The sequence below is a fragment of the Muntiacus reevesi genome, chromosome 2, assembly GCF_963930625.1.
Source record: "Muntiacus reevesi chromosome 2, mMunRee1.1, whole genome shotgun sequence".
NCBI lineage: Eukaryota > Metazoa > Chordata > Mammalia > Artiodactyla > Cervidae > Muntiacus > Muntiacus reevesi.
In genome coordinates this window covers 37,431,625-37,457,996 of record NC_089250.1, presented here as the reverse complement: position 1 = coordinate 37,457,996, position 26,372 = coordinate 37,431,625, and the positions used below count along the sequence as shown (strand labels likewise).

At 43.9% G+C, this 26,372-nt stretch overlaps 1 protein-coding gene across 13 annotated transcripts in view; it reads left to right on the top strand.

Annotated features, from left to right (window-relative positions):
- The window catches only part of DZANK1 (double zinc ribbon and ankyrin repeat domains 1), a 50,016-nt gene that overhangs the window by 6,582 nt on the left and 17,062 nt on the right, over window positions 1–26,372 (top strand). For 9 of the 13 annotated variants that reach the window (XR_010661437.1, XM_065921288.1, XM_065921287.1 and 6 more), the window contains exons 4-14: window positions 5,650–5,764; window positions 7,181–7,277; window positions 8,387–8,505; window positions 9,274–9,359; window positions 12,525–12,642; window positions 15,253–15,393; window positions 17,355–17,450; window positions 19,646–19,810; window positions 21,636–21,843; window positions 24,128–24,231; window positions 26,274–26,348. Coding sequence is in view for 12 of the 13 variants with exons in the window: in XM_065921288.1 (XP_065777360.1) it covers window positions 5,650–5,764; window positions 7,181–7,277; window positions 8,387–8,505; window positions 9,274–9,359; window positions 12,525–12,642; window positions 15,253–15,393; window positions 17,355–17,450; window positions 19,646–19,810; window positions 21,636–21,843; window positions 24,128–24,231; window positions 26,274–26,348 (1,324 nt within the window). In the remaining variant the exon portion in view is untranslated. The remainder of the gene's footprint in view (window positions 1–5,649; window positions 5,765–7,180; window positions 7,278–8,386; window positions 8,506–9,273; window positions 9,360–12,524; window positions 12,643–15,252; window positions 15,394–17,354; window positions 17,451–19,645; window positions 19,811–21,635; window positions 21,844–24,127; window positions 24,232–26,273; window positions 26,349–26,372) is intronic. The other 4 variants (XM_065921286.1, XM_065921294.1, XM_065921293.1 and 1 more) reach the window with 3 other exon arrangements.

Here is a 26,372-nt window from a genome sequence, read left to right as displayed (position 1 = left end):
TATCCTTCTCCAAAGGAAGAGCCTTTTCAGGGTGTGGGACCTCCGAAGAGATTCGTCTGGCTCTGAGGAAAATGCTGCTTTTAGTGGATGGTTCTTTTATTCCGCAGGACATGGCCTATGACCACCGTGGTTCTCCATCTGATTTTGTACTAACTTTATTGCCCTTCAAAGCTACCATCATTTTGATTTGTTAGGCATTAGCTACTTCATTCTTTTCTGTCTTTCCTAGTCAACAATTTTTTTCAGTTTCAAGTATAGAAATACCACCTAATTTGGTAAACTTCACCGAGGCTTGTAGAGAAAAAAGATCCTCAAATGCTTTGCAGATTAGTCTGTCTGTGATAGAGGAATCATTTTGTGCCGCAAAACAGGTTTGGCCACATTTCTGGAAGACTAATACCAGGGCTGGCCCAGGTAATTTAAATGAGACTCCAGGCTCCCCCTGCTGGCTAAACTACTGCATGGCCTTTTAAGCTACAAATTCTACAGTGAAGGTACTTGGTTGGCATTTAAAAAAAAATTTTTTTTAATAATAAAATGAAAACAGAACAACCCCCTGACACATGATTATTCTTTATTAAAAATTGGGATCTGTGGCTTTTCCCACTTGCCAACCCATTTCTACTGAAACAAGTCATCTCAGTTATTAAAAACTAATAAGCTAAAAAGAAATAAAAAGAAAAAAAAAAAACTAATAAGCTGACTACCCTGGTGCGTCATGCTGCAAGGCAGCCCCCTTTATAAGCTTCAGGTGACAGTAAAATGAAGTCATGACCAATGACTTTGAAGTTCAAAGGAGTTAATAGAGCCTCCATCAGAGTCTGAAGCATAAGGACATTGTTTATGTGTCTCACCATCTTGTTCTGTACCTACTAAGTGTCTGCTCTGAAACGCTGTTAGTATTTCAGATGTGCTCAGCTTAGGAAAAGTACCTATACAAAAAAATTTTGAAAGTTAGTGCTTGTATCTAATTGTGATAAAAATAATTCTTTATGGAAATCATGCAGCTTTGTTCAAATCTCTGTCTCTAGGTTTTTCAGACCATTAGTTTCTTAATAAGGAGAAAAAGGCCTTTAGATAAGACTGTTAACAATGAAAGGTCTTTAACATATTAAGGGGAAAACCTGTGGTCATGAAGTTTTGAATGATACAGGAAAATATTTGTGATATAATCAGTGAAGAAAATTAGGATGTAAGGTGACACACTAGTATTTTGACAGTTGTAACAATACACAGAGGACTTCCCTGGTGGTCCAGGGGTTAAGAATCCTCCTGCCAATGCAGGGGACACAGGTTTGATCCCTGGTCCAAGAAGAACCTTCAGAGATGCTGCAGAGTAACTAAGCCTGTGCTCCACAACAAGAGAAGCCACTGAAACGAGAAGCACATGCACCACAATGAAGAGTAGCTCCCACTTGCCTCAACTAGAGAAACCCTGCACGCAGCAACAAAGACCCTGCATAGCCAAAAATGAATAATAATTTTTCAAAATACACAGAGATAGAAAAGGGCAGTGATCCGCAAGTGACTGGGAACCAGACTTCTGCTCAGACCCAGCCAGGCCATAAACCTGACCGTTCATCAGGATTCAAATGGTCCCTGGATGGAGATGTTTGTGATGTGAGGAAGTTATCTTATTAGGAGAACACTGTATCTTGGATGACAGGCCGTGAACCAAAGATGAGCATCCAGATGAGATGGATGCTGAAGTGAATGAGTTAAACAAACAGTTCATCTATACCTGTATCTGCAAATCTGGTTTGTTATTAAGAACAACAAAGCAGATGCTTCCCCAGAGGTTAGCCACCCATAAGTCTCTCCAGCCAGTGAACATGCAAGGACCCTCTTGTCATGTTGTTTCTTAAATACTGTCACTCACTGATAGGTAGTGGCTGTTTAGACCAGTTGTATATTTCTGAGAATTGTTTTCTCCTTCTAAAAATGTGGCTTAAAACTTCAGCATGGCTTAATGGTAAACATTTCTTGGGGCTTCCCTGGTGACTCAGGAAAGAATCTGCCTGCAATGCAGCAGACCTGGGTTCAATCTCTGGGTTGGGAAGATCCCCTGGAGGAGGGCATGCTGACCCACGCCAGTATTCTTGCCTAGGAATCCCATGGACAGAGAAGCCTGGTGGGCTACAGTCCATGGGGTCACAAAGAGTCAGACAAGACTAAGCAACTGAGCACAGCACAGCAAGCATTTGTCAGCTGTTTTGGAACTGATGTCTATTCACTTCTGAATGTTTACTTAACCAAGGAATTTTAAGGGTTTTGGGACACTGAAGGTTTGAAGAATTGTAAGAAATGTTAAAAAATCAACATGTAAGAAATCTGAGAAATTGCAAAAGAAATGATAATGAAACAGATAAAAACACATCAAAGGCCAATATGAAAATCAACGAGCAAAGCAGATAAAGGACACTGAAGGCAGATACCAACTTAAGATATAAGAGTTTTAAGTTCCTGGGCAGGTCAAGCAGAATCCCCTGTGTTCTAGCTGTGAGCTTTCAGTGCAAATTAGTGACAGTGAGAGTTAAACATACCAGACAAATACACCAAAGTGTGGCCACGAGGATGCGGCAGAGGCTGCAGGCTGCTCCCAAAATCTTTGTTGCCTTCTTCAAGAACCATAGAGGCTTCTCTGGTGGCTCAGTGGTAAAGAATCCGCCTACCAGTGCAGGGGACACAGGTTCGATCCCTGGTCCAGGAAGATTCCACAAGCTGCGGAGCAGCTGAGCCCATGCGTCACAACTCTTGAGCCTGTGCTCTAGAGCCCGGGAGCCACAACTACTGAAGCCCGCATGCAACAAGAGAAGCCACTGAAATGAGAAGCCCGCTCACTGCAACTAGAGAGTAGCCCCTGCTCGCCACAACCAGAGGAAGCCTGCGAAGCAGCGAAGACCCAGCACAACGAAAACAAAACAAAATTATTTTTTTTTAAAGTGAAGTTTATTTTTAAAAAAAAATAGAGCCTTGGATTTTTAGCAGGACACACACGCGTTTCCTAGAAGAAAGATACTTCCCAGTCTTCCCTGAAGCTAGCAAGACCCTGTCACCTGGTGTGGCCAGTGAATGCACATGGAAGTGACGTGGCAGTTTCTAGATTGTGCCCTGTAGGAGCAGGCAGGCCGTGGTTCCTGCCAGCTGGAATGTGGCTGTGGTGGTCAGCCACGTTGGGTCACGAGGACATGTGCCATGTCCTAGATATGATGGGACAATGGGGTAGAGAGTCAACCCTACGCCCTGGGCACCATGACTCCCCTGCACAGCTCTAGGTGGGTTATAACCCATTGCTACTCTGTTTAAGCCACTATTGTTTTGATTCTGCATTACAACAATCAAGCCTGTGTCCCAATACACCAGGGACATATCTCAAGCAAGTACCTACAGAGAACATATTCAAGGCTAGAGGTGATCAAAACAGGCCAACAGTGTCAAGCATCAGTAAGTGTGTGGAGAAACTGGAACCCTCAAGTGATGCCGGTGGAGATGTAAATGGAACAACCACAGGTCGCAGTTTCTAAAGAATTAAACTCACTGACCATCTGACCCAGTGGTTCTGCTCCAGTGTATCTGTCCACAGATGTGGCTGGATCAGCCCTTGTTGTTCTTACTACAATTCCAAGAGGCCCTCAGCAGTAATCATCAGGGAACCTGGAAAGAGAAGAAGTTTATCACCTACAAGTTCTGGGAATTATGTGGCACCCAGCAAGGTCACAAGTACAAAGAGACGGGGGTGGGGGGGAGAGAAGAAGGGACAAATCACAGGCCAAGGGTCTGCTTTTATTAGAGTCGAGGGCGGGGGGCCAAGGGTTTCACTGGTGAATTTCAAATGTATGAGCAAGAATTTACAGAGGAAAGAGAAAAATTGCGCAATTGGTCAGTCATGGAAACCAACCACGATCCCTAAAATAAAGGGGCTTCCATGGGGGGGGCAGTGGCTGGATCTTCATTTGGTCCTGTGGCTGGTGATGTGTTTACTCAAGAGCAACATCTTTGAAGTGGATGCCTCAGCAAAGCCTAAGTCAAGCCCCTTGTTACAAACAAGAGAAAACCCAACTTCAGGGGCTCATACTATAAAAACTCATATGTAAACACTCATAACAGTATTAAGTATTGTAACCTCCAAACTGGAAAAACCCAAATGACTGTCCACTGGGGAATGGATAAACAAACTGTGGTACATCTGTAAAATGGAATGCTACTCAAGAATAAAGATGAATGAATTGCTGACACATGCACCTATGTGGGTAAACCTCAGAGGAAAAAAAAGGACAAGTAAAGGCAGCCGGACATGTGAGACTGTCTTTGTAGGATTACATTTATCAGCCTGGCAACCCGCTCCAGTATTCCTGCCTGGAGAATCCCATGGATAGAGGAGCCTGGAGGGCTACAGTCCATGGGGTCGCAAAGAGTCGGACACGACTGAGCGACTAAGCACACCACAGAAAAGGCAAAACTATGAAGACGGGAAGCAGATCAGTGGTTGCCTGGTGTGGGAGGTGGGAGTGAGGAGTAACTGGAAACAGGTGGTTGCAACACTGGACTCTGGTGGTAGTTGCACAGTTGTATAAATATATGGACTATCATCAAATTATATACTTAGAGCAGGTGCATTTTATGTCATGTACACTATATCTCAGTAAAACTGTTCAAAAAAATAAGGAGTATAGATAAGCTTCTGGTGCTGAGGTGAAATCACCTCCAGAATTTACTTCTGGCCACCTCTCTGTTGGTTTCTCATGGGACTTCTGTTGCATCATGGAGGAACAAGATTAATTGTGAAATATTATGAATAAATTGAAAACTGGCTAGTATTTGAGGAATAACAGTTAAAATCTCCCAGGGCAATGTATATTATGCTACCCACAGTTGGGATAAGGAAAATTCCCATGATTTATGTGGAATGAATGATACATAGGTAACCTCATTCTTTGCTTCAGAACAGTTTCAGGCTTAAGGTATGACATCTTTATGGTGAATGTGGTAGATAGTCCTCCAAAAGGGCCCCCAGTGAGCCATGCCTCCCACAGTAGCCCCTCTTTCTGAATCTGGGCTGGCCCTATGACTTACTTTTGACCAAGAAAATGCTCGAGACATGACGCTAAGGCCAGACCACAAGAAGCCTTGCAGTATCTTCTGTGGTCTCTTGGAATATAAACACTGGGAGAAGCCAGCCACCATGTAGGAAGTCTCTGGCCTCCCTGAGACCTACTACTATGAGGAACCCAAAGTTCACCACCTGGAAAGGGAGATAGACAGAAAGGGAAGGAGAGGGATGACTGACAAGTCCCCAGCTGTCCCAGGCCAGACTTAGAACCTGAGGGGAGAAACCATTTTGGACATCTGACTGAGTTGTTCTTTTACTTGACTCCGTCCTAAGCTGACTCCTGACTGCAACCACACGAAAGGTGGCAAACCCACCACACCTTTGTGTTTTAAGACATAATGTTTTGTAGTGACTTGTTATATAGCAAGAGATAACTGAATAAGAATAAGGTTAAGACCATAGAAATGGTAATATTTTGGTCTGTCCAATTTAAAATATTAATATAATAAATTCATCCTAGAGTCATCTTAGTTGCCGCACACCTTGTCTTTGAACCTTTGTGTGATACCCAGACTTTTCCTGTTTGGAATAATTTTCAGAGACTGCAGAGAGAGTGCCATTGTCACAAAGGTATTTCAGGTGGACTCTGTTCCACCAGATCCAGTCTCTCCAGAAGATACTGTGGAAAATGCTCTCAAGGACCCTCCAAAGCAGGCAAGTACTGACACCATGATGTATTTGGATCATCACCACGTCCTTGGTCCCTTTCCTCAGTAGTCACATCTTCCCCTTCATTTACCCCCAGAGTCAGTCTGTCATCCATTTTCAGGTCCTTATCGTTGGGGTCTCAACCACTGTACAGTATCTTTGCTGGTTTCCCACCTTTTGGTCAGTCCTCCACCCTGCCCATTGGAGACTCCTCACCGGCATCTCCATCTAGGCTCCTGTGTCTTCTCCTTTTACCCTACGGAAGAAAGCAGAAACCCTCAGCCTGGCCTCTCCGAGCCAGTTTCTGTCCTCAGTCATCCTTTCCTGCTTCGTGACTCCCCTGTTTACGTTCCAGCTCAAACTCGATTGTGCATGCTGTGTTCTGTCTCTGCTCCCCTAGCTCCCAGGCCTCCTTTCATCAAGTGCTTTGATCACGTGATTACTCTGCTCCTTGTCTGTCTCCCCCATGTACCGTAAGCTCCCAGGCAGCAGAGAGCAATTCTGCCATGCTCCATGTCCTGCATGGGGACAGGTAGGAAAGGGTGGAGGTATTTATTGAATAAAAGTATCAGGCTAGTAGGAGCCCTCAGTGGGTGTGGCCTTCAGTTTTGTTGAAAGCTTCATCTCCAGATACAAAGCCTCACCTCTTTAGAGAATGAACTACACCTGTCTAGAAAGGACATTTGAAACTCTAGTCCTTGGGTTCTGGGTATTAGTGGAATGGATCCCAGGGTCAGAGGGTGGGCCAGCCCACTGTGAGGCACTTAAACAGAAAGTTCTCATTGGGGTGATGAGAAGTTTTGGGGGGAGTCCTTCAGTCTAACAATTAACCAGAGGGCAGCAAAGAGGCCGTGGAACCAGAGCGGTGGGTGCAGGCATGATGTGGGGCCCACTTGTGACCAGGGGTCTACACTGGCCGGGGGGCAGCCAGCAGGGGTTGAGTTAGCATGTGCCAGCAGGCGCTCAGGCTTCAGCCAAGCATGAGGGACTGACCCTGAGGAGAAGAAAGCCAGAGAGAAGCATGTCTGTGTTTTAGGGCCGTGTGTGGGAGGATAGTGGACAGAAGCTCTGTCTGGGTCTGACCCCACCCTGTCTTTGCCCCCAGAGTCTGGTGGTCCCTCTGTTGTCACTCTGTCTCCCGAGTGTGACATCCTGCCTGTGTGTGCTGTCACCTGCCTCCAGTCTTGGCCGCTTGACATGGAAGGGGCGTCCCAAGCAGTTGTGCTGCCAAGCAAGCAGCCCAGAGTCAAAGCTGTGTGTGTGTCCAGAGACAGTGAGACAAAGGCCACTTGGTGAAAACGGCTCTGAACCCTTTCTAGTAAAGAAGTGCAGGCTGTGTCACCATCTCTACCATGGAACTTTTAATTTTCATATCTAAACAGGCAGAGTCAGGTGATTGATGCACAGTCTCTTCCCTCCTAGGAACTGAAAAATGGATTTGTTGAATCAAAAGGAAGGAAGAAATATAAGAATCCTGAAAGTAAACTCGGTTGGAATGTTAACCTCGGAAAGTTTCCAGGTATGAAGTGACAGGATGAAGATATGAGTTAATATTCTAAACCACCAAACAGGTTCAGGGCTTGTGTTCTTGTCTTCTGAGGGGTTGACTGAGAAACACCGGGACAGTACAGTGAGATCTCATTTGACTTTTAACGCTGTCCTGGCTACAGGAGGGAGAGTCAAGCTGTCTGGCAGAGTCAGATTTATCAATTCATTGCAACACGGGAGACCACAAGGTAGAGGAACCGTGGCAATCTCACCAACTAAAGTACAGACCGCAGTTGCTGGGGGAAGGTGGGGTTTGGATGAAATTTAAATGAAAGAAGAGTTCTGATAGGCAGGAGAAGCAGAGGTCAGTGGGAAATGGTCGCTGTGAGATACAGGCCCGAGAAGGGGACCAGGGTTCTGTTTCCTTGGAAACAACAAAGATATTATGTGGAAGGGGGTGCCCAGAGACCTTTCTCTGAAGCTCTGCACCAGGGTTGGACATTGAGGCTGCTTCTCTGTGGTTGGATGGCATCACCAACTCAACAGACACGAGTCTGAGCAAACTCTGGGAGACAGTGAAGGACAGGGGAGCCTGGCGTGCTGCCGTCCGTGGGGTCACAAAGTGTCAGGCATGACTGACTGAGCAACTGAACAACAACTCTATGTCATGGTTACCTGGGTCTTCCAGGCAAGAGTTGGATGTTTCATTCTTACTGATATGATTTCGAACAGCAAAGTTTTCTGATAATCTGATTTTAGAGAGCAGGGTTTCTTGGTCAGTAAGAAGCAGTGGTCACTCAGAGTGGAGACTGTTAGGATGTGTGACAGCTGCAGTGTGTCCTTGGGACACATAATATTTCCTGCTGACCTTGCAACTGGGTTTATCCATTCTCCCAGCCTGGCGCAGAATGCTGCGGATTGTGGCAGGGCAGATTTTCATGTTCTCAGTCTGGGCCCACTTTTTTCCTTATTGCTATGAATTCAACTGAGTGGGAGCTTCTCTGCATAGTTACTACATTAGAGAAAGAATGTGACAACAGTGGCCCCTTATTAAAAGGTTTCTAACTATGAAGACACATTTGCATGAATGCACATATGATTTCAGATATTCACAGAATGATATTTTTCATGTAATTGTAGACATGGGTGAAAGAAGTGACCCTAAAACATTGAAAGACCTTCGCTTCTCAGAGAGTCCGCGGGAAGCCCCTACTTTCCGGGATGAATTGGGCTCTAGACCAGCCCCCCAGCAGCCCCAGGTAACTGCTAAAGAAACTCTTTTGGATGCTAAAGATCTACTGTGTTTTTAATGCTTCCTGCAACATACTTTAAGAAAACGTCCCTGCCTTTTCACCCCGGGTCAGGCACTGTCCCAGAGCTGAGATACCTAGTTGAACAAAAAAGGCCCCTGTACTTATCGTGCTCACATTTTATTGGGGATGGGGGCAGACAGATATAAACGTGTGAATAATGGGAAAAATAATTAAGAATAGTGATTTGTCATGAAAAAGATAGACCTGGCTAATGGGATAGAGCCATGGTTTTCCAAGTGTGGTCCCCAGACTAGTAGCATCAGCATCACCTGGGAGCTCATCAGAAATGCAGACCTCCCCCCCACACCGCCCCACCCCAGACCTGCGGCCTCAGGGCCTCTAGGGTGGGCCCCATCATCTGTTCTAATTGGCCTTTCTTCTGATAAACACCCAAACTTGAGAACCCCTAGGATAGAGAATGACCAGGTAGGAAGGAAGAACAGTGTCCTAATTCAGGGGGATAAGAGAAGGCCCCCTCGAAATGGTGACATTTTAATTGAACCTTCAAGATGAACGGAAATCAGCCCTGCAAAGATCTTGGTTGAGTAACTTCAAGTTCAGCAAAGTGAGGATCACCAGAAGGCTGGTGTGGCTGGAGCATGGTGGGAAAAACGTTGGCTGCTGGATATCATGGGACAAAGCACTGAGATGAACTCTATGTAATTTACCGTACCAGAGCTTTTACCATGATTTTATATATGTTCTTCATTTCAGTTCCCTGGGTTTGCACACATAACTGGCCAAAAGAGCTTGACAAGCACAGAGATCATGAGGATTCACAGGGAGACGGACTTTCTCAAGTATGTATTACTTTCTCTCTACTGTCTAAGTACTGCTAAGACACAACATGGTCAAAAATAATTTGAGGATGGGGCATAGCAATGGTATTTGCCCCAACTGTTTTTTTTTTTTAATTTTTACAAAATTTAAAGGCACAAATGACATACAGTAAATGACACTTAAAGAGTACAATTAATATATACATATAATCTCAAGACTATCACCCCGATCAAGAAAATGAACAAATCCACCACCTCCAAGAGTTTCCTACTTTGCACCCTTTTAAAATCCTCCCCTGTGACCTGCCCCATTCCCAGGCACCTGTTGGTCTGCTTGTTGTCACTGTAGCTTAGCTTGCATTTGATCCCGTATATATATATGTATATATATATATATATATATATATATGGAACAATTCAGTATTTGCTCCTTGGCCAGGCTTCTTTCACTCCACTTGATGACTTGGAGGCTCACCCATGTTGTATGCATGCATTGGACATTTCTTTTTAACATTGAGTAGTGTATGGATACATCACAGTTTGTTTATACTGTTTCCTATTGGATGTACATCCAGATTGTTTTTAGGTTTTGGCTGTCACAGATAAAGCTGCTATGAACATTTGTATACATGTCATCCTGTGCATATATACTTTAATTCCCCTTAGCTAACTAACTAGGAATGGGGTGGCTGGCTCATATGGTAGGCATATGTTTAACTTTTTAAGAAAACTGTCCATATGTTTTCCTAAGAGGCTGTACCATTTTACACTCCCACCAGTAGTATATGATGGATGGGAGTTCCAGTTTCCCTACATCTTCACCAACACTGTTATTTTTATTTTTGGCCATTCTGGTAAGGTGGTGGTAGTGGTCTTAATTTGCATTTCCCTTGGGGTTGGTAGAGTGGGTGACCTGGATAAAGGTGGTCAAAAGATAGAAACTTTCACTCGTAAAATGAATAAATCCTGGGGATGTAAGTGGTGAAGATAGTTAATGACGTTATACTGCATACTGAAAGTTGCTAAGAGAGTAAATGTAAGAAGTTCTCAGCATAAGGAAAAAAATTCTGTAACTGTGTGGTGACCGATGCTAACTCTGTGGCGATCATTTTGCAGTGTCCACAGTTATTGATGGTTATGTTGTACACTTGAAACTAATACAATGCTATAGTGTCTTTTCTGTCTTTATTGTTTTTGTCTGTGGTTTTATCAATTACTGAGGAAATTATACTGAAATCTATGACTATAATTATGAATTTGTCTACTTGTCCTTGTATTACTATCATTTCTTTGCTTCATGTACTTTGAAGCTCTGTTGTTCAATATATAAACCTTTTGGATTCCTATGTTCTATTGCTGAATTGACCCCTTTATCCTTACAAAATAAGCTTTTTTAAAAAAAACTAATTTTTATTGGAGTATGGTTGATTTACAGCATTGTGTTACTTTCAGGTGTACAACAAGGTGAATCAGCTATACACATACAGGTATCCACGCTTTTTAAGATTCTGTTCCCATTTAGGTCATTACAGAGTATTGAGTAGAGTTCCCTGTGCTGTCCAATAGGTTCTTACTAGTTATCTATTTTAAATATAGTAGTGCATATGTATCAATCTCAATGTCCCAGTTTATCCCTCCTCCTGTGAAATAATCTTTTATTAACCCTGGTAATAGTCTTTGCTTAGAAATCATATTTGTCTGGTATTAATATCGGCGTTTCTGCTTTCTTTTGATTAGTATTTGCATGGTGCATCTTTTTTTCATCCTTTTCTTTTTAACCTATTTGTATTTCTCTAATTAAAGAAGGTTTCTTTTAAACAGCATGTAGTTAGGTCTTGCTTTTAGAAAACAGAACAATCTCTGCATGTGGTGCTGAGCATATTTATATTTATTCTGATTATTGATATGTTTGAATATCAGTCAGCTGTCATGCTATTTGTTTTCTGTTTGTCTTACCTATTCTTTGTTGCCCCCCCCCCCTTTTTTGGCTTGCTTTTGGATTAATTGGGTATGTCTTATGATTTCATTTTATTTTGTATCCTTTGTTGGCTTATTAGCTTTAAGTTTTCTTTTAGTGGTTGCCTTAGGGTTATACTACATGTTTTTAACTTATCACAGTCTGTTTTCAAGTGGTGTTAGACCACTTCATATATAGTCTAAGAACTTCCAGTAACTGGACAACTACAGCCTTTGTGCTCTCATGGTTATTTATTTTACTCCTACAAGTATTATGAACCTCATAATACATTATTACTTTTATTCGATATCAATTTTTTATAGTCCTTTATACTTCTAGTGTGGTAAAAATACAGTAAAATTTACCATTTTAACAATTTCTTAGTGTACAATTCAGTGGCATTAAGTACATTCACCATGTTGGGCCACCATTAGCACCATCCCATTTCTAGAACTTATTCATCATCCCAAACGGAACCCGGTTTGCCTGACACCATTGCTGAAAAGACCATCCTTTCCCCAAGTGAACATGACTACAAAGGCTGGTGACTGTTGAGAGGCCCTGCCAGAGACTGGTGCAGCAACCGAACAACCCAGTGCCCAGTATGCAGTTATCATAGATGCTGCGCGGTTCAGCTAGGTCACAGGATCGGGGCCCCGACCTGCCTGGAAATGCTTGGTGGCAACAGGGTGACTGACAAGGGAGCCAGTTCCAGGAATCCTTTCACAACCAGGTAGGTGGATGAGGGCTGAAGGACGATGCAGCCGCCTAGAAGTGGGCAGACGGTGTTGGGGCAGAACCTCAGACTCCATGCAGGTGATTGAAGATGTAGGCAGGGCTTACTGACAGGGACTCTCCAGAGCCAGGCAAGAGTCAGAAGAGTGCACTGTGGACATTACTGGAATTCGCAGGGCTCACCCTCAGACACGTCAAAGCCCAGGTGCCAGGAGGAGCCAGGGCCCCACTCGGAAGTGGGGTCGAGGCTGCTGATAAAACTGCTGCTGTGCCCGGAAGCAAGAGGCGCCTGGCCTCCAGGTGAAGGGCACCATGGTCCCAGCCATGTGGGACTTTGTGATAAAAATGCTTAGAGAAGCACCTCCCGTCTTAAACTTGTTCCACTGTCTTTGAGAGCCTTCTGCTTCCTGTTTTATTTTTTAAGAATGTTCAAATGCTTGTCGATGTCATGTGCTGCTCAGCACAGGGCCACTCAGGGACCTCTTGTGTTGTAGGTGCGCACGCTGCCTGGTGGCCCGCCCGTCGGACCCCTTTGCTCGCTACTGTCTGGAATGTGGCTCCTCTGTGCCACCCATCTTCGGCTGCCGTCTGCCGCCCCCAGAAGGAGCTCAGGTGAGTAGCAGAATCCTTGAAGCTTCTTCCATTGGTCCATCTGGTCTGTATTTGCAGCAGGAGCGTAGCACCTGGCACATGGGAACCACAAATAGTTGTTGAAAAAATTACTGGCAAATGAATCTTGTTCTATCCAGACTCCTATTTAGGAATCAGAAACACGTTTGCAGTGCCCTTCCTTTTGTGTGGTCTCAAAGAAGCATAGGCTCAGAAAAAGACTGACATCTTTTGATTTCAGTGGTTCACATATGGATAAATACATGTTTCCTACTCATATGATATTTCTGTCCACAACCTGGGAACAACCTGGAAATATATTCTACAAATAAATGACCACAAGTACTAATTACAGGTCTGTAAAATACACCATTCTGTCCAAAGAAGCTGTTTGTATTGGCTATAGATCGATCAGTATGTCTACATTTAAAAGTTTTAGCTGACCATAGATAATAACTGATATTATCCTACCACTAAGTGTGTAGTTAGTTAGGGAATTCCCTGGAAGTCCAATGGTTGGAACAGGGTACTTTTACCTCCAGGCCCAGATTTGATGCCTGGTTGTGAACCTAAGATCCTGCAAGCTGCACAGCTCAGCCAAAAAAAAAAAAAAAGGTTTGTAGTTAGTTAGAAAACATACTTGACTTACTAAAAATCAAAACCTTCACCTAATTGTGTTCGTCTCTTATGCACTTGCTACTTTGGGGTTCTTTTGGATTCAGGTTTACAAAATGATGCTGAAGGATCTGGGAAGTTTACTGAAAAATGACCATTAAAAAATAGTCACAGGGTGGGAGGTGTGAAGGAGGTTCAAGACGGAGGGGGCGTAAGTACACCTATGACCAATTCATGTTGATGTATGGCAGAAACCAATACCATATTGTAAAGCCATTATCCTACAGTTAAAAATGAATTTAAGCATTTGGTAGAATTCACCAAAAATAAATTTAAAAGATAGTCACTGGTAAAAAGTCATTATTCAATGAATTCAAAGTCCAGAGTTTTAGAATTGAGTTATGCCTTCAAGCAAGAGGCTAGGCACTAAAGGGAGATGCTGTGGAAGTTAATTTAATTTACTCTACTCCCATGATATATTTTTGAACTCCTTGAAGAAGGTGGTATAGCAAATAAAACATGAACAGGTCTCACTGGTTTGAATTTTCCCTGCTTATATATTTGTTGGTGCAATGTCAAAGTTGTTTTTTTACTGGTCTGAAAACAAATTTTTCAGAACTTTCTTTGTTGTTACAGGGAGAAAAGGTTATCAGGGGTTATAAATATTCAAAATGATGAGCTTCAGAACATCTATCCTGCCTGTAAATGATATTTATTTACATGCCCTAATGTATAAACAGCTTTGTATTCTGAACTATTGAGTTCTTACTGTGTCCTGCTCTCAGCTGGGCTTCAGGGACTTAAAGGGATGGATCCTGATCCTAGAGTCCCTGACCTAAGACACTTAGGGTCTCGTCAGAGACGTGCAGAGGGGTTCCTCTCAGCTCCAGAGCCACTCTGCATCGTCCTGCTGAAAGCACACACAGAATTGAGTTGCATTTGTTGGTGAGTTACAGCATCAACTGAATTCACCTTATCACCACATTTCTTTGTCAAAGTTAGGGATTGCAGTGGGACAGAAAGGATCCTGAGACTTGGAATGGTGGTGCTGGCTTGGACCCAGATTGAAATGCATGACCTTGATTCCCTGAATTCCTCTGAACTTCATGCTGGTGGACAGGCTGGCCCTCCTGTCTGAGAAGGCTGGCCCTCCTTTCCTTGAAGTATATAATACCTCACCTGGGGCAGCGGCCTTGAACGGGGACTCTTCTCAGGATTTACCACCACCTTTTAAATTCCCATGTTTCCTGTGTTGAAATATTTTTTTTTGCTATTTTAAAAAGTTGAGTTTTTTTAAGTTATTTTCTAATAGAGTTCTAGGGAATACAGCAGACTCTTTAACTTTTCACAGTCTATTTCAGAATAGTTTAACTTAAATCTAGCAATACACAGAAATTTCCTTCCTTCTAGAACTCCCTGTTAAGTCCCTGATTACTTGCTGGTTCATCAGCCACTCAAAACAGGACCACGATCTCAGGTTGGTGCAGCCATAGTCCTCCCTGTTGGCTGGCCCCTGAGCACGTCATCTTGACCGAGCTCCAGATCCTGTGAGCCCTGGCCGCCAGCAGCCACAAAGCTGCTGGTGTTCACAGTCCACCCTGCTCTCATGGAGCTGGAGGAGGACAGGGAGCAGCCCAAGCCTAACCCAGCAGACGTGTGGGGTCCTCACCCAAGGTTCATTGCTTTTCGGTTCTTCCTCTATCTTTGGTTGGCTTTCAGAATCTGAAATGGTTATTTTTTTTTTAAACAGTTTTATCCAACTTTATAATTGCCTTTTAATGTATTATAGAAAAGATTTGTCAATTTCCTTATTCCACTGTAAGCTATTTTTTTCTTTATTTTTCTTTTCTTTACACCTCTCTTTTCTACAATAGATGTCTTTTTACCTTAATAAGAAATAAGAGTAAAAGTGGCAATTATTTAAAAGAAATTTTTTACAAAAGTAAATTAAACCTTACATTCTAAGATTAATTTGTGCTTCACGTTTTGCATCTGAAGACCAACCCAGCCTCCTTCTTCACGCAGATGGGCCTGTGCACAGAGTGTGATAACGTGGTGCCCCTGAACACACCCATCTGTGTGGTCTGTGAGGCTCCCCTGGCACCGCAGCTGCAGCCACAGGCCAGCTTCCGCCTGAAGGTAATGACACATGCATCTGTGACAGTGTGAGTGAAATCCATAGAAATCAGTGTTTGAGCAGTTAAATGTCTCTCTTCAGCTGATGGCATTGGCTAACAGTTGATGAGTTAACAGCTGATGGCTAACAGTTGATGACAACCCTTGAACAAAACCCCCCTCTCATTTTTGGAAGGGCATCCACCCAAGAGTTGAACTTGCCGACAGGATCTAAACGTCAGGAAAGATCCATAGACATGTGTTCCCACAGACATGGGTTTGGAGGACAAATTGCACTGCAGCTCACACAATTTTTACCTCTGTATATTTTTAAATTGAACATTGTCATTCATGTTGACGTATCATCTTGTCCTTAAAGTCACTTGGTGTTTGTGTTTGCTTTGTTTGATTATGGTTCTCTATCACCTAGAAAAGGAGGATTACAACCTGTCACAAGGGTGAAAAAGTGAAGTATCATCTCGAACTTCAAAAACACCTTGTTAGACAAATGGCATCATGCCAGGAACATTTTGGGGGTAGAATCACTGAACCTACAACCATATCTTTTCTCCATTTTTGAATTTACAGTCCCACTGACCTCCTTTTTACTTGACCTCAAGTAAAGTTCACTAGAGGATAAAATAGGTTTAATATAGATAACTTTGGGGATAAAAGAACAAAAATTTTTAGCAATAAGGGAAGTGCGTGAACTTAATGTACAGTGAGAATTGTAACACCTCAGGGACTTCCCTGGTAAGACTCTGAGCTTCCACTGCAGGGGGCACAGGTTCAATCCCTGGTTGGGGAACTAAAACACCACTTGCCATGGGGCATGGCTGCACTACCTAGGCTAGGTTAACCATCTTTTCTGTTTTCTTGTGTGTGTGTGTGTGTGTGTGTTACAACTTATCTCCAGCTTCCTGACTTGGAAGGTTGAACTTACCACTCATTTTCTAAGGCGGTCTTTTCACTTCTCCAATTCTAAGTGAGAAACTACAGAGCAAATCCAAATTCATGTAGAACTAGATTACTTGTAAACATACAATCTTTTGCTTGTCTTGGGTCTTCCTGTGTATTCTTGAAGCCAGAAATGGACAGCCTACCCAGTAGTACAGTTTTTTGTAGAACTAGATTACTTGTAAACATACAATCTTTTGCTTGTCTTGGGTCTTCCTGTGTATTCTTGAAGCCAGAAATGGACAGCCTACCCAGTAGTACAGTTTCAACACTGAAAAAAACAAAACAACTCGCACAGAAGCAATGTGAAAAAGTCAGTTTGCCTTCCTCAGGCCAGATGAATACTCTTTCTCAGGTTTTTTTTGTTTTTCATTTCGGGGTTTTTTCTTTTAAAACTATGTTCATTTGTCAGGCACTATTTGTTTTCTAATAATTTCTAAACCAATCCAGTTTCAGGGTCTGGTGTTAGTATAGGGTCTCTAGCTGGCTGATGGACTGGAAAGACTGCTTGATGATTTTTTTGCACAGCTGTTTTCTCATAGCAACACTTTTTTCTTTTTGTGTGTGTGTTGGGGGGGGAGTACTTTGATTTATTGGACTTAAAGTACTGAATAAGAGAAAGGGATTAAAAAAAAAGCGTGATTAAGTAAATATGAAACTTCTCAATCCTGGCTTTCAAAGTGTCATGCCTCAAAATATAACCTAAAACTTGAATCAACCTACAGATGCCACATTAAATTAACACAGCATATGGCTTCCTTTTTTGCATGGTGTGTGTGTGTGTGTGTGTATTCAAACTTGTGTTCCATGTGAGTTAATTCAAAAGATGTTTTAGATGTTGAAATCACCAGGATATCTGACTGCTTCACATTGGTAGATGCCTCTCTTATTATTCCACATTATTAACACCCTTTTTGTCCTGGCATTACTGCGTTACTCAGATGAATGGGAGGAAGAGTGAACGTGTTTCTCTGAAGAGATTAGAGAAGCACCGTGGAAACACACAGGTCTCTTTCCCTGTTTTCAAGGAGAGAGTGATCTGCCGCGACTGCGGCACTGGGAACCCGGCTCAGCTGCGATACTGCGTCTCCTGCGAGGGGACCCTGCCGTCCTCGCCGCAAGAGGTGGGTTGACCGCACGTACCCGTCCTGTATCTGGGTGGTCGATAAATGTTCATTGTTGATGATGAGAAATACGGTCTGCAGAGATGGGGGAGGAAGTCTGCTGGGGAGGAGCGGGGAGAGACCTCAACAAGTGACTCATGGTACACTGAAAGCAGCATTTCTGTGTGTGGAGAGGACACTGCACGCTCACCAACACACAGCTGTCTTCAGAGTCTTCAGGAGAATTCCATCAAGTCGGCAGTTTCTTAGAATTTCATTTAGTGACTTTGTGTGGAAACTAGCCCTGCCAGTGGGGCCCCAATGGCCAGGAGTCGTTCATGTGTCACTCACAGGCAGGCATGTCTGTTTTGGTTTTTGTTTCAAATTAATTTCTTTAAGAAAAATTTTAAGCTTTATTTCAGTAAAATACTTCAGATTCCCTTAGATTATAGCCTATAAGTAAGCAAAATGTATATGTACTAGTTTTGTACTACATTGCCAAGTTCCAAATTTCTTGTCCTAGGAAAGCAAGCTGAAAAGCAAAAGTGCTGGCAATGACTGTGTTATTTTAAGCAAAAATAAGTGCATTTTCAGCACTTCAGTGAAGTGAGGCTTTAATCCAAAAAAGACTCAGTTCCACTGTGTGCCTGCTCTTTTTTGAAGTTTAGCAAGTGGTGGGCACCATTGCTTGGGTTTCCCGCCAGCCTATCTTGAGTAAAATGAAGGAATTGAAGTGCAATTCAAGTCCAGTGATTAGGTTCTGTGTAGATGATCTGTTTCATGTGTATGAAATGATGACTTCCAGGTGACTCGCCCTGGCCTAATAATTCCACAAAGAAGTCAGCATTTTCCAGCCAATTTAGAAGAAAATCCCTTGCTTCCTTGGGGCTGCTGCAAAAATACAACTCTCTGACTGTTTCGGGGAGTTGTTCTCATCTTACTGACTTTCCGCAAAGGAATGTGTGTGTGCTCTTTGTTCTAACTTATTCATTGGTGAGGCTATCATAGTTTTACTTGAGCAGCAATACCTTACTTCCAGGGTTTGCAGCGGTTCAGGGCTCTCTTCCCTTCTGGATTCAGGAGGACACTGCGTAGACCTGCCTATGTGGGTCCATGTCCGCCTGTCCACAAGTGAGCAGAGGAAGCTAGCCTGGTGATTGATGTGGGGCCATTGTGGGGGCTTTAAAACAGCTTCTCTGTGCCTCAGCCACCCCAGGCCAGGTGCCTCCTCCTCCACACCCAGGCAGAAATCACTTCTTGGGACGTGGGTCAAAGCACCTGCTTAGCTGGGCTTCCCTGTTGGCTCAGTGGTAAAGAATCTGCCTGTCAAGCAGGAGATGTGGGTTTGACCCCTGGGTCAGGAAGATCCCCTGGAGAAGGAAATGACGACCCACCCCAGTATTCTTGCCTGGGAAGTCCCATGGACAGAGGAGCCTGGGAGGCTACAGTCTATAGGGTCACAAAAGAGTCAGCACAACTTATCAATTCACCACCTACAACCTGCTTGCTTAAGAATCTGGAGACAGAGACCATTTGCTCTCTCAAACTGAGAAGGTGTCTCATTGCCATTTGCATTTGCATTTCTTTGAGGTTAAACCTTTTCACTCATGTATTGACTCTTGGTGTTTCTTTTTCTATGAATTATCTGCTTACTTTTTAAATAAAGCACTCAGAATTATTTCTGGGAGTGTCTCTTGTAAATAGTGTAGGAGGTTTCGTGTGAAGGGCTAGTCTATCCTCATCCTAGTCCCTTGGCTCCTATCCGAGAAGTCATCACTGGCACTCAGCTTCTGAGGTCTGCTTTCAGCCGTCAGAGGCTTGACTAAGTAACTGTAGTTTAATATGAACACTGACCCGGTGCTTTGCACCTGGCAATGTATCCTGTTAGTAACTTTCTTATTTTCTCCATGACTTCATAACATTACGCTGTCTCTATGTACTGTGATAGGTTCAGGCCATCCCCTGGTGCTAGACTTTTAAGCTGTTTCCCATTACTTCCTCTGAATCCACAATCCTGCAGGGAATGGTCTTGAATATACTTCTTAATGTATTTGTTCATCTGCAGGATAAATTCTAGAAGGTAGAACTACAGGGTCAAGAGAGTATTGACCTTTCTTCTTTTGATGGCTGCAGATTGTATGGGATGGGCGTAAGCTATATGGGAAGACTGTGTCTCTAATATTCATGAAAATTTGAAAGTATTTTCTGTCCTCTAGCCTAGCGTTCCGACTTGCTACTCAGTTTGCTTTAAATGTGGGGCCAGCAATCACCCATCTGCTCGCTTCTGTGGCTCCTGTGGCCTTTATGTGAGGTCCTTGGCACGACCCTACGTGGAGAGCAGCCTGGCTCTAGCTGCTGGAGAACTTGGCCTGTTTGCTGAGGTGAGGCCTCCACGCTAGTAAGACCTGGTCCTGGGACGGGGTTTTGACTCTGAATTTGTGAGCCAGCCCAGGGGACGAGAGCCAAAACACTTAGACCCTTCTCGTGGACTTTAACTAGGTATAAAAATAAGTTCAACCAGTTCATGTTTTCAACACATTGACTGCTTTGGGATTCAAAGATATGCATTTATAGATATTCATATCTATATGAATAGATGTGATATTCATAGATATCATATTCCTAGATATTCATATCAGGCAGATATTCATAGATATGCATTTATCTACACTAAATTGAGGCCTAACCACATATGCAAGGCAATAGATGTCATTGCGTGCATGTTCAGTCATTTCATTCATGTCCAACTCTTGGCGACCGTATGGACTGTAGCCCTCCAGGCTCCTCTGTCCATGTGATTCTCCAGGCAAGAATAATGAAGTGGGTTGCCATGCCCTTCTCCAGGGGATCTTCCTGACCCAGGATGGAACCCACATCTCTCATGTCTCCTGCATTAACAGGCGGGTTCTTTACCGCTAGCACCACTTGGGAAGCCCGAATAGATGTCATTAGGGAGATTTAAAATACATGGGACAAAATGTATTTTTTTCTCTTGAATTTCTTATGTAGCACACAAATTTCCCCCTGCTCTTTTAAGTTTTAGAAAACTTATACTGGGGTACATAAAATTGCTTTTGCCACTTATAACAACTGGGCATATTTGAGGAAAATCTCCCAAGGTTGTTTTCAGAAGGACTTCATCTCTAACCAGCTTCATGTTAGCCATTTATGGATTTGTCTGAGCTACAGAAAGATTTTTCAGGTCTGTTCTCCTCTTTAGATTCTTCTTTTCATCAGAAGAATTTGTGAAGATCGATCATTTGTAGAGAGACTGCACATACACTCAACAACTTTGCCTCCATTTTAGGGAGTTCATGCCTTTTTTTTTTTTTTTTTTTTTTTTAGTTCATGCCTTTTTAAGCCTAAGTCCTGTTAATCGCTTCAGTCATGTCCAACTCTTTGCGACCCCATTGTAGCCCACCAGGCTTCTCTGTCCATGGACTTTGCCAGGCAAGAATACTGGAGTGGGTAGCCATGCCCTTCTCCAGGAGATCTTCCTGACCCAGGGATTGAACCTGAGTCTCTTATGTCTCCTGCATTGCAGGCAGATTCTTTTACTGTCTGAGCCACCATGCCTTCTTAACCCAGATTAAAACACAGATCCCAGGACTGCCAATAACCCAGGTGGCATGTTTGTGCAAATGAGGTACATTGTTTTTTCCTTAAGACACTTGGCTGCCATCTGTTGGAAGTTGATGGTAATTTACTAATTTTGTTGGACATTTTCTTCCATCTACCAGAAAAATTGTCCTAATATCCAAACATATAGCATCCACCACGTGAATATCACCCATTTAGATGCAGTGCTCTTGTGCAGTGTGCAACATATACAGCATTACATGGTCGTCCTCTCAGTCCCCCAGGCCCAGAGGACAGAGAGTGTCTCAGAGAAAATGCTGGTGCACTGCAGCTGAGTGTTGATGGTCCACTGGATTGTAGAGTTGAAAGGATGGATTTCTTCCAGGCCTCAGGCAGTAGGACAGTCAGTGGCCAGGAGGTGGGGCTGGCTTCACAGATCAGGCTGGGCATTACTGGGAAAAACAAGCAGGGAAGATAAAGCAAGACCTGAAAACATTTTTTTTTTAAGTTCAAAGTAGTGTTTTGGAGTTACTTTTGCTTCTGATTGGGACTGTTTTCTGTGAGTAAAATGGAAAATGAATATTTATGTTATAATTTCTTTTAATGTTTCCTGTCTTGCTCACGTAGCCTCGACCCGTCTGGCAGCCCCTAAACGTTCCTCTGCCCAGGCCTGACGCTGGGCCTAAGAGGGATGTGGGCACACAGACCACCGGCCTGTTCTACCCGTCGGGGACCCTCCTGGCGAAAAAGGAGCTGGAGGTGGCTTCCCAGAAGCAGAGGCAGGAGAAGACGAGTGACCACAAGCCTCTCCTCACAGCCGTCAGCCCGGGGAGAGGTGAGACAAACACTTCTCTGCAGCGCACTCACTCTCAGTGAAAGAGAATTTCCTTTTCTTCCTTTCAGTTCATTTTTTATATACAGGAAGTGCCTTTATTTTTCTGTTTCCAAGTAATTTTGCTCTGAATGAATGATAACACTTCCTTAAACATTTAGCGTGTTTTGACTCCTAACCCTGTTATCTAGTTTGTAAATGAAATAGCATGTAAGACTTTGGATACTGATGTACAAATGTTGATAGTCTGCGTCACTGTTGCTGTCTGCCATCAGCTCTTTTTTTTTTTTAGTGTGGTAAAGTTCACATGACATGAATGTCACCGTCTTCTCCATTTTAGAGGGTATAATTCAGTAGTTTTTAGTACGTGAGCAGTATTGTACAACCATCACCACTCTTCCTCTCCTTTTCCAGAACATTTTCATCTCCTTAAAGGTAAATCCACTCTCTACACCGCCCTCCCAAGGGTGTAATCACCACTCTTCTATTTCTATCCTTATGGATTTGCTTATTCTGGATGTGTAAGTGGAAGCACATGATGCCTTTTGTGACCAGCTTCTTTCACTTTGTTGTTCAGTCGCTCAGTCATGTCCAACTCTTTGCAACCCCATGGACGGTAGCATGCCAGGCGTCCCTGTCCGTCACCATCTCCCCAAGCTTGCTCAAACTCATGTCCATTGAGTCCGTGATGCCATCCAACTGTCTCGTCCTCTGTCGCCCCCTTCTCCTCCTGCCTTCAATCTTTCCCAGCATCAGGGTCTTTTCTAATGAGTTGGCTCTTCGCATCAGGTGGCCACAGGATTATAGCTTCAGCATCAGTCTTTCAATTAGTATAATGTTTCCAAGTTTGTCCATGTAGCATGTTTCAATATTCATCCTCTTTTTATAGCTGAGTGATATTCTGTTGTGTTTGTCCATCAGTAGTGGACCTTTGAGTTGTGTGGCTTTGCGAGGTCTCTTTCCCTGACCACCGCCAGCCTTTAAGTTCCACGTACTGCTGGCCGATTGCTTTATTACTTTCCACAGTGCTCTAAGGGTGTAAACTGCCCTGCAGATTGATCCAGTTAAATGTGAGGTTTTTTTTTTTTTTTTTCTTTTTAGTTTTTGAGGTCAGTTTTAAGGATAGTTTTTGAGGTCAGTGTTTCAGATATTTTTCAGACTTCAGGAGAGCTTGTCTTGCTTAACTGTTTATTTCTGTGGTTCTCTTTGGTAAGCTGGCCAGCCTGTGGTTTAACTCCTGTCTCTAGGCTCCTCTTACTTGCTTTCTACCACATCGTTCACTATTATCCTTAACATCCCCTCCTGCGGGAGCTGTGGCCAGCTGGAGGGCCCTGCCCCGTCCAGGGCAGGCAGCTGCCCCTTGGGCCCAGGCAGCTGAGCCCACACAAAAGGGCAGGCCTAGTGCTGCCATGTGTCACCCCCCCTGTGGACGAGAGAACAGACACATGTGAAATCTCTCAAGTCTTAAGTGGTGGCAATGAATTAGAATTATTGCAAATCCTGTGCATACTGGAAAGAGGCAAAAGGAAGCTTTTCAGAAACATTCTGCATATCGACGGAGCATATGTACTTGCCAAGACTCAGACTGTACCTTTAAAATAGGTGTATTTTTAATAATAAGTTGTTTCTCAATATGCTTAATTTTAAAAGAATAAAAGAAAAAGACTCCCTTGGGATTTCCCTGGTGGTCCAGTGGCTGAGACTCCGCACCCTTGATGCAGGGGCCACAGGTTTGATTCCTGGTCGGGGAACTAAGGTTCCCCATGCCTCACGGCACAGCCAAAAAAATAAAATAAATAAAATAAAAAGACCCCAGATATGGCAATCAAAATGTTCCATTGGAATTCTGTAGTATTCTATGATTGTTTTTAGTTGCCTATTGTGTCTGACTCTTTGCAACCCCATGGACTGTAGCCCACCAGGCTTCTCTATCCATGGGATTCTGCAAGCAAGAATACTGGAGTGGGTAGCCATTCCCTTCTCCAGGGGATCTTCCCGACCCAGGGATCAAACCCAGTTCTCCTCCATTGCAGGCAAATTCTTTTACCACCTAAGCCACCAGGGAAGCCCATTCTATGATTCATCATGTGCAAAAAAAAAAAAAAAAATTAACCAGGAACAAAAAAAAAATGGAACTTATTCTAGTACATAGTCAAGGTTCAGTAAGTAAAAACCATCACAGAGTTTGGCCAAGAGAAGCCAGCTCTGAGAATACATGGCGTGCTGGTCCTTCTCTGCCTTCACCTCGGAGGAATCATCCGTGTGCTCGGTCTTCTCTCCTCCTCAGGATACTGGAGAAAGCAGGTGGACCACATCTCCGCTCACCTCCGGTCTTATGCTCAGAACAACCCCGAATTCCGAGCCTTGATTGCAGAACCCAGGATGGGAAAGGTGGGTGAACTCTGAGTGGAACTTCCACACCGACCGTCCCACAAGATTGGCCTGAGGTTGCCCCCACTGACTATCCTAAAGCTTCACATGGCTTGCCCTTTTTCCTTCTCCTTTCCTGCTTTCCACGCCTCCTCATTGTCCTCCTCACAGCTCTGGCTTCTTCAATCACTTGCCATCCGAGTCTTGTCCCAGGGTTCTGGGCACCTGACTCAAGACGGTCCATTGTGAACATCTCGTGCTTCTAGATGCCCCAGGCTGTGGGATTCTGAGTCAGAACCATTGTACCTAACTGGGTTAGGGTTAGGTAGGGTTGTGTGTGGGACTCCCCTCGTAGCTCAGATGGTAAAGAGTCTGCCCACAGTGCAGGAGAGCCAGGTTCGATCCCTGGGTCGGGAAGATCCCCTAGAGGAGGGAATGGAGAGTTAGACTATAATGAAAGATTAGTGTAGTATAGCCACATTGGCACTAAACCCCACCCCTTTTCACTAAGGCCATAAGAGTTACCAGGTAATTTGCAGACAGTACCTGCATCAGGTCCTCCATCTCTAGTCCTCTCCATAGACCTACAGTGGGTAGCCTCACCTTGTGGCAGTTTTGAAAACATGCCCTTCAGAGGATGGAGTCTGCGTCCCCTCACCTCGAATCTGGGTGGGCTTGTGATTGTCTGACTAACAGACTGTGGCGGAAGTGATGCCTGGGCCTCCGGAGGTGTGGTCATGCAAGCCTTCCCCTGCTTGGCATGCTCACCACCAGCACTCTCTCATGGAGCCTGGCCACCCCACTGTGAGAAGCCCAAGCCATGCCAAGTGGCCGCACACAGGGCCTCCGTCTGCAGCCCCAGCTGAAGCGAGTCCTCGCGTGGTCCTGCCTCGCATGGAGCCAGGCAGATGACTGACGAGACCCTGGTCATCCGAGCCCCCGAGCATGGAGCCACCTCTTGCCACTTGAGTCCTTCCAGCCAAGGCCTCAGGCATGGAGCAAGACAAGCTGTCCATGCCATGTCCTTTGGAATCCATGAACATAATGGTGGTTACTGAATGCCACTAAATTTGGGATTTTTTATGCTGCAATAGATAATCAGAACAAACTTTATTTGACATCCAGGAAAACTGGCTCAGGAAGCTTTGGTAACCTTCCCAGGACTATACTCTGGGTCTCACGGGATCAGGATTTGAAGCAGGTCTATCAGATCTCAAGGGCACTGCTATTATTAAGACACATCTGTGAGAAGAACTTTTCCTCTGTCATGAGGTCAGAAGAACCTTTAAAGTTAGCCCACCCACTCCTCTGCCACCAGGCTAGGCCAACATTGAAACTGTGTCATTGTCAAGTATTGCTAAATTTATTTTTATAATCCATTCTGGTGGTTTGTTAATTCTTTGGCCCAGTCTAGGGGTCTGCAGGCTATGACCTGTGGGGTGAATCTGGCCTGTTACCAGTTTTGTAAATTAAGTTTTATTGGATCACAGCTGCACTCATTCATTTACTTACTGCCTGTAGCTGCTTTTGTACTACAACGGCAAGGACCATATGGCCCACAAAACCTAAAATATTCCGTGTCTGATCCTTAAAGCATTTGCTGAGCCCCATTGATCTAAATTCCTTTTGGCACTTACAGAGACAGTTGCTCAACTGAATATCTGGTCCTTGATTGCCAAGGACCTACCCCACCCCCAGCCCAGGTTACCTTTTCCTAATTGATGACTTGCAGCCATGTGACTTAATTAAAGTATATCTCCTGCAGAGAGTATAAATTTGAGTCTTGCTTTCTTAACCCAATCTGGCAGTCCTGACTCTTTGATTGGAGTATTTAGTTCATTTATGATTAATGGAATTATAGATAAGTATGCATTTGTGTCTGCCATTTGCTTTTTGTGTTCTGTTTCATCTGGTTTTTTGTTTCTCTTTTCCTGCCTTCTTTTGCGTTAGTGAAATACTTGATTACATGTACAGTTTGGCATCTCAGAGTTTCTTGGCTGTGCCTCAGGGCCTTGAGCCCCACACTCCTGGTTGTGAATTCTTTCTCTTACTTTTTTTACAAGCTCATCTCTGCTACTGTTCATGAGGATGGCTATGAAGTCAGCATCAGGCTGAATTATATTCAAGTCTCAAACAAGGTGAGTAAAACTGTCAAAAGTTAT